Source organism: Ascaphus truei, unplaced genomic scaffold (genome assembly GCF_040206685.1).
Source record: "Ascaphus truei isolate aAscTru1 unplaced genomic scaffold, aAscTru1.hap1 HAP1_SCAFFOLD_571, whole genome shotgun sequence".
Lineage (NCBI taxonomy): Eukaryota > Metazoa > Chordata > Amphibia > Anura > Ascaphidae > Ascaphus > Ascaphus truei.
The window spans coordinates 27,634-35,762 of NW_027456903.1; the positions used below are offsets into that span (position 1 = coordinate 27,634).

An 8,129-nucleotide genomic window follows, 5' to 3' on the forward strand; every position below is an offset into this window, starting at 1 on the left:
TCTGTCTGTCACTGTCACCCTGCGGGGGGAGGGACAGACTCATAGCTCCCTTCTGTCTGTGTCATTGTGTCACCCTGCGGGGGAGGGACAGACTCATAGCTCCCTTCTGTCTGTGTCACTGTGTCACCCTGCGGGGGGAGGGACAGACTCATAGCTCCCTTCTGTCTGTGTCACTGTGTCACCCTGCGGGGGGGGGGGGACAGACTCATAGCTCCCTTCTGTCTGTCACTGTCACCCTGCGGGGGGAGGGACAGACTCATAGCTCCCTTCTGTCTGTGTCATTGTGTCACCCTGCGGGGGAGGGACAGACTCATAGCTCCCTTCTGTCTGTGTCACTGTGTCACCCTGCGGGGGAGGGACAGACTCATAGCTCCCTTCTGTCTGTGTCACTGTGTCACCCTGCGGGGGAGGGACAGACTCATAGCTCCCTTCTGTCTGTCACTGTCACCCTGCGGGGGAGGGACAGACTCATAGCTCCCTTCTGTCTGTGTCGCTGTGTCACCCTGCGGGGGGAGGGACAGACTCATAGCTCCCTTCTGTCTGTGTCACTGTGTCACCCTGCGGGGGGAGGGGCAGACTCATAGCTCCCTTCTGTCTGTGTCACTGTGTCACCCTGCGGGGGGAGGGACAGTCTCATAGCTCCCTTCTGTCTGTGTCACTGTGTCACCCTGCGGGGGAGGGACAGACTCATAGCTCCCTTCTGTCTGTCACTGTCACCCTGCGGGGGAGGGACAGACTCATAGCTCCCTTCTGTCTGTGTCACTGTGTCACCCTGCGGGGGAGGGACAGACTCATAGCTCCCTTCTGTCTGTCACTGTCACCCTGCGGGGGAGGGACAGACTCATAGCTCCCTTCTGTCTGTCACTGTCACCCTGCGGGGGAGGGGCAGACTCATAGCTCCCTTCTGTCTGTGTCACTGTGTCACCCTGCGGGGGAGGGACAGACTTATAGCTCCCTTCTGTCTGTGTCACTGTGTCACCCTGCGGGGGGAGGGACAGACTCATAACTCCCTTCTGTCTGTGTCACTGTGTCACCCTGCGGGGGGGGAGGGACAGACTCATAGCTCCCTTCTGTCTGTGTCACTGTGTCACCCTGCGGGGGAGGGACAGTCTCATAGCTCCCTTCTGTCTGTGTCACTGTATCACCCTGCGGGGGAGGGACAGACTCATAGCTCCCTTCTGTCTGTGACACTGTGTCACCCTGCGGGGGGAGGGACAGACTCATAGCTCCCTTCTGTCTGTGTCACTGTGTCACCCTGCGGGGGGAGGGACAGACTCATAGCTCCCTTCTGTCTGTGTCACTGTGTCACCCTGCGGGGGAGGGACAGACTCATAGCTCCCTTCTGTCTGTGTCACTGTGTCACCCTGCGGGGAGGGACAGGCTCATAGCTCCCTTCTGTCTGTGTCACTGTGTCACTGTGTCACCCTGCGGGGGAGGGACAGACTCATAGCTCCCTTCTGTCTGTGTCACTGTGTCACCCTGCTGGGGAGGGACAGACTCATAGCTCCCTTCTGTCTGTGTCACTGTGTCACCCTGCGGGGGGAGGGACAGACTCATAGCTCCCTTCTGTCTGTGTCACCCTGCGGGGGGAGGGACAGTCTCATAGCTCCCTTCTGTCTGTGTCACTGTGTCACCCTGCGGGGGGAGGGACAGACTCATAGCTCCCTTCTGTCTGTGTCACTGTGTCACCCTGCGGGGGGAGGGACAGACTCATAGCTCCCTTCTGTCTGTGTCACTGTGTCACCCTGCGGGGGAGGGACAGTCTCATAGCTCCCTTCTGTCTGTGTCACTGTGTCACCCTGCGGGGGAGGGACAGACTCATAGCTCCCTTCTGTCTGTGTCACTGTGTCACCCTGCGGGGGAGGGACAGACTCATAGCTCCCTTCTGTCTGTGTCACTGTGTCACCCTGCGGGGGAGGGACAGTCTCATAGCTCCCTTCTGTCTGTGTCACTGTGTCACCCTGCGGGGAGGGACAGACTCATAGCTCCCTTCTGTCTGTGTCACTGTGTCACCCTGCGGGGGGAGGGACAGGCTCATAGCTCCCTTCTGTCTGTGTCACTGTGTCACCCTGCGGGGGAGGGACAAACTCATAGCTCCCTTCTGTCTGTGTCACTGTGTCACCCTGCGGGGAGGGACAGACTCATAGCTCCCTTCTGTCTGTGTCACTGTGTCACCCTGCGGGGGAGGGACAGACTCATAGCTCCCTTCTGTCTGTGTCACTGTGTCACCCTGCGGGGAGGGACAGGCTCATAGCTCCCTTCTGTCTGTGTCACTGTGTCACTGTGTCACCCTGCGGGGGAGGGACAGACTCATAGCTCCCTTCTGTCTGTGTCACTGTGTCACCCTGCTGGGGAGGGACAGACTCATAGCTTCCTTCTGTCTGTGTCACTGTGTCACCCTGCGGGGGGAGGGACAGACTCATAGCTCCCTTCTGTCTGTGTCACTGTGTCACCCTGCGGGGGGAGGGACAGACTCATAGCTCCCTTCTGTCTGTGTCACTGTGTCACCCTGCGGGGGGAGGGACAGACTCATAGCTCCCTTCTGTCTGTGTCACTGTGTCACCCTGCGGGGGGAGGGACAGACTCATAGCTCCCTTCTGTCTGTGTCACTGTGTCACTGTGTCACCCTGCGGGGGGGGGACGCATAGCTCCCTTCTGTCTGTGTCACTGTGTCACCCTGCGGGGGAGGGACAGACTCATAGCTCCCTTCTGTCTGTGTCACTGTGTCACCCTGCGGGGGAGGGACAGACTCATCGCTCCCTTCTGTCTGTGTCACTGTGTCACCCTGCGGGGGGAGGGACAGACTCATAGCTCCCTTCTGTCTGTGTCACTGTGTCACCCTGCGGGGGGAGGGACAGATTCATAGCTCCCTTCTGTCTGTGTCACTGTGTCACCCTGCGGGGGAGGGACAGACTCATAGCTCCATTCTGTCTGTGTCACTGTGTCACCCTGCGGGGGGAGGGACAGACTCATAGCTCCCTTCTGTCTGTGTCACTGTGTCACCCTGCGGGGGAGGGACAGACTCATAGCTCCATTCTGTCTGTGTCACTGTGTCACCCTGCGGGGGGAGGGACAGACTCATAGCTCCCTTCTGTCTGTGTAACTGTGTCACCCTGCGGGGGGAGGGACAGACTCATAGCTCCCTTCTGTCTGTGTCACCCTGCGGGGGGAGGGACAGTCTCATAGCTTCCTTCTGTCTGTGTCACTGTGTCACCCTGCGGGGGGAGGGACAGACTCATAGCTCCCTTCTGTCTGTGTCACTGTGTCACCCTGCGGGGGAGGGACAGACTCATAGCTCCCTTCTGTCTGTGTCACTGTGTCACCCTGCGGGGGGAGGGACAGACTCATAGCTCCCTTCTGTCTGTGTCACTGTGTCACCCTGCGGGGGGAGGGACAGACTCATAGCTCCCTTCTGTCTGTGTCACTGTGTCACCCTGCGGGGGAGGGGACAGGCTCCGGCCTCACCTCTCTGGCACGACGGTGTCGGGCGCGGGGGAGAAGAGGGTGCCGGCGGTGGACACCCGGCCGCCTCCTCTGGACGAGCCGAAATCTGCAATGAATTGGAGACGGTTTGTGAGCTTCAGGCCCCGCACATCCCTCCCCCCCGTGAAAGCATCTCCCCCCTCCCCCGCGTCACCTTGCACTCCTCCTTCCTCTTCATCCTCCTCTCCGGAGTCCACCGCCAGCACACCTCCCCGCCCCATCCTGCGCACGGCCGCCCCCGGCGTCTTCTCCAGCGCCAACGTCACCTGCGTGCCGGGCACCACAATGGAGTCGCCCTCGCTCTCCCCCTCCCCCTCCCGCTCGCTCCCTTCCGGCGTGGTGAAGCGGCAGGCCACGTCGGCGAAGAGCAGGAGGTCGCCGTGGCTCAGGGCGTAGCGCACGTGGGGCGCCAGGGCTTTCCTGCGCAGGCGGGTGCGGTTCAGGCTGCCGCGGTCGCAGACGTAGTGGCAGCCGGGCTGGGCGTCCAGGACGGCGTGCTGCTTGGACACGGACTGGGCGGGGAGGGTCACGTGGCAGTTGGCGTGGCGCCCGACCACGTTCTGGCCCGGGTAGATGGGGAAGTCTGGAGAGGGAGAGGGGAGGGAGAGAAATGAGAGACGGGGGAGAGGGGGCCGGCTCACGCGGTGCTGCGGGTGGGGAGGGTGAGAGAGGGAGAGGGGAGGGGGGTGGGGGGAGGGAGAAAGGAGGGGGGTGGGGGAGAGTGGGAGGGGAGAGAGTGGAAGGGGAGGGAGAGAGTGGGGAGAGCGCGAGAGGAGGGTGGGGGAGGGTGAGAGTGGAAGGGGAGGGAGAGGGTGAAAGGAGAGGGAGAGAGTGAAAGGAGAGGGAGTGAGGAAGGGAAGGGAGAGAGTGAGTAGAGCGAGAGTGAGAGTGAAAGGGGAGGGAGAGGGTGGGAGGGAGGGAAGGGAGAGAGTGGGAGGGAAGGGAGAGATTGGGGAAGGAGAAAGTGGTGGGGGAGAAAGTGGTGGGTGAGGGGGTAGATGGAGGGGGGAGAGAGTGGGGAAGGGGAGAGAGTGGGGGAGGGAGATAGTGGTGGGGAGAGTGGGGAGGGGGAAGAATGTGGGCGGAGAGAGAGAGCCGCGGAGAGAGAGAACCAGTGTCTGGGGGTGTCTGGGGGGTGTCAGGCTCACCTTGTGCTGGCCCATAGGTCCCACTCAGCATGTGTAGAGATGCCACAGGTCTTTCCCCAGACGCAGCTCCTTCTTCATCATCATTGTCATCATCCCACTGCAGGACCTGAGTCTCATCCATCCTGAGGGGCCACAACACACACATTGTATACAGATTACCAACCACTGCCCCTACCCACCATCAAGGCCAGGCACTCCCATCTACTGCACCTACCCACCATCAAGGCCAGGCACTCCCATCTACTGCACCTACCCACCATCAAGGCCAGGCACTGCCATATACTGCACCTACCCACCATCAAGGCCAGGCACTGCCATCTACTGCCCCTACCCACAATCAAGGCCAGGCACTGCCATATACTGCACCTACCCACCATCAAGGCCAGGCACTGCCATCTACTGCCCCTACCCACCATTAAGGCCAGGCACTGCCATCGACTGCCCCTACCCACCATCAAGGCCAGGCACTGCCATATACTGCCCCAACCCACCATCAAGGCCAGGCACTGCCATCTACTGCCCCTACTCACCATCAAGGCCAGGCACTGCCATCTACTGCCCCTACTCACCATCAAGACCAGGCACTGCCATATACTGCCCCAACCCACCATCAAGGCCAGGCACTGCCATCTACTGCCCCTACTCACCATCAAGACCAGGCACTGCCATATACTGCCCCAACCCACCATCAAGACCAGGCACTGCTATCGACTGCCCCTACTCACCATCAAGGCCAGGCACTGCCATATACTGCACCTATCCACCATCAAGGCCAGGCACTGCCATCTACTGCCCCTACTCACCATCAAGACCAGGCACTGCCATATACTGCACCTACCCACCATCAAGACCAGGCACTGCCATCTACTGCACCTACCCACCATCAAGGCCAGGCACTGCCATCTACTGCCCCTACTCACCATCAAGACCAGGCACTGCCATATACTGCCCCAACCCACCATCAAGGCCAGGCACTGCCATCTACTGCCCCTACTCACCATCAAGACCAGGCACTGCCATATACTGCACCTATCCACCATCAAGGCCAGGCACTGCCATCTACTGCCCCTACCCACCATCAAGGCCAGGCACTGCCATATACTGCCCCAACCCACCATCAAGGCCAGGCACTGCCATCTACTGCCCCTACCAACCATCAAGGCCAGGCACTGCCATCTACTGCACCTACCCACCATCAAGGCCAGGCACTGCCATCTACTGCCCCTACCCACCATCAAGGCCAGGCACTGACATCTACTGCACCTACCCACCATCAAGGCCAGGCACTGCCATCTACTGCACCTACCCACCATCAAGGCCAGGCACTGCCATCTACTGCCCCTACCCACCATCAAGGCCAGGCTCTGCCATCTACTGCCCCTACCCACCATCAAGACCAGGCACTTACCCACCATCAAGACCAGGCACTGCCATCTACTGCACTTATTCCCTCACCTGCTGTGTCTGTAAGTCTCCCAACATATCACTTAGAGTGTAAGCTCTCCGGGGCAGAAATTCACTTTCCTATTGTCTGATTGTGTGTGTGGCTCTTGTTGTGTTATAATTCCCTGTATTGTCTCTGGTGTAAAGCAATGAGTACACTGTGGGTGCTGTATAAATACAGATATACACGCACCTCTTCTATATAGCTGCACACTGTCTGTATGCGCATTGTAACGGGTATAGAAAAAAAGGAATACAAGTGCCCCCTCCACTGATGTATTACACAGTCACACAGTCACACAGTCACACCGTCACACAGTCACACCGTCACAGTCACACAGTCAGTCACAGTTACACGGTCACACGGTCACACAGTCAGTTACACAGTCAGTCACAGTTACACAGATACACAGTCACAGTCACACAGTCACACGGTCAGTCACAGTTACACAGATACACAGTCAGTTACACAGTCAGTCACAGTTACACAGATACACAGTCAGTTACACAGTCAGTCACAGTTACACAGATACACAGTCACAGTCACACAGTCACACGGTCAGTCACAGTTACACAGATACACGGTCACACGGTCAGTCACAGTTACACAGATACACAGTCAGTTACACAGTCAGTCACAGTTACACAGATACACAGTCAGTTACACAGTCAGTCACAGTTACACAGATACACAGTCAGTTACACAGTCAGTCACAGTTACACAGATACACAGTCACAGTCACACGGTCAGTCACAGTTACACAGATACACGGTCACACGGTCAGTCACAGTTACACAGATACACAGTCAGTTACACAGTCAGGCACAGTTACACAGATACACAGTCAGTCACAGTTACACAGATACACAGTCACAGTCACACAGTCACACGGTCAGACACAGTTACACAGATACACGGTCACACGGTCACACGGTCAGTCACAGTTACACAGATACACAGTCAGGCACAGTTACACAGATACACAGTCAGTCACAGTTACACAGATACACAGTCACAGTCACACAGTCACACGGTCAGACACAGTTACACAGATACACGGTCACACGGTCACACGGTCAGTCACAGTTACACAGATACACAGTCAGTCACAGTTACACAGATACACAGTCAGTTACACAGTCAGTCACAGTTACACAGATACACAGTCAGTTACACAGTCAGTCACAGTTACACAGATACACGGTCACACGGTCACACGGTCAGTCACAGTTACACAGATACACGGTCAGTCACAGTTACACAGATACACAGTCAGTTACACAGTCAGTCACAGTTACACAGATACACAGTCAGTTACACAGTCAGTCACAGTTACACAGATACACAGTCACAGTCACACGGTCAGTCACAGTTACACAGATACACAGTCAGTTACACAGTCAGTCACAGTTACACAGTCACAAAGTCAGTTACACAGTCACACAGTTATACAATAACAGTTACACAGTCACACAATGACACAATAACAGTTACACAGTCAGTTACACAGTTATACAATAACAGTCACACAGTTATACAATAACAGTCACACAGTCACACAGTCACACAGTCATACAATAACAGTTACACAGTCACACAGTCATACAATAACAGTTACACAGTCAGTTACACAGTTATACAATAACAGTCACACAGTCACAGAGTCACAGAGTCAGTTACACAGTCAGTCACAGTTACACAGATACACAGTCACAAAGTCAGTTACACAGTCACACAGTCACACAGTCACACAATAACAGTTACAGTTATACAATAACAGTCACACAGTCAGTTACACAGTTATACAATAACAGTTACACAGTCAGTTACACAGTTATACAATAACAGTTACACAGTCAGTTACACAGTTATACAATAACAGTTACACATTCAGTTACACAATAACAGTTACACAGTCAGTTACACAGTTATACAATAACAGTTACACAGTCAGTTACACAGTTACACAATAACAGTCACACAGTCAGTTACACAGTTATACAATAACAGTCACACATTCAGTTACACAGTTATACAATAACAGTTACACAATA

General features: G+C 56.0%; 1 protein-coding gene across 1 annotated transcript in view; it reads right to left on the reverse strand.

The window, feature by feature from the left end:
• The window catches only part of LOC142485371 (uncharacterized), a 34,830-nt gene extending 27,627 nt beyond the window's left edge, over positions 1-7,203 (reverse strand). The window contains 3 exon segments of the mRNA XM_075584406.1: positions 3,466-4,066; positions 4,632-4,753; positions 6,268-7,203. Coding sequence (XP_075440521.1) covers positions 3,466-4,066; positions 4,632-4,752 — 722 coding nt within the window. The 5' untranslated portion in view covers position 4,753; positions 6,268-7,203.
• Between the last annotated feature and the right edge of the window lie 926 nt (positions 7,204-8,129).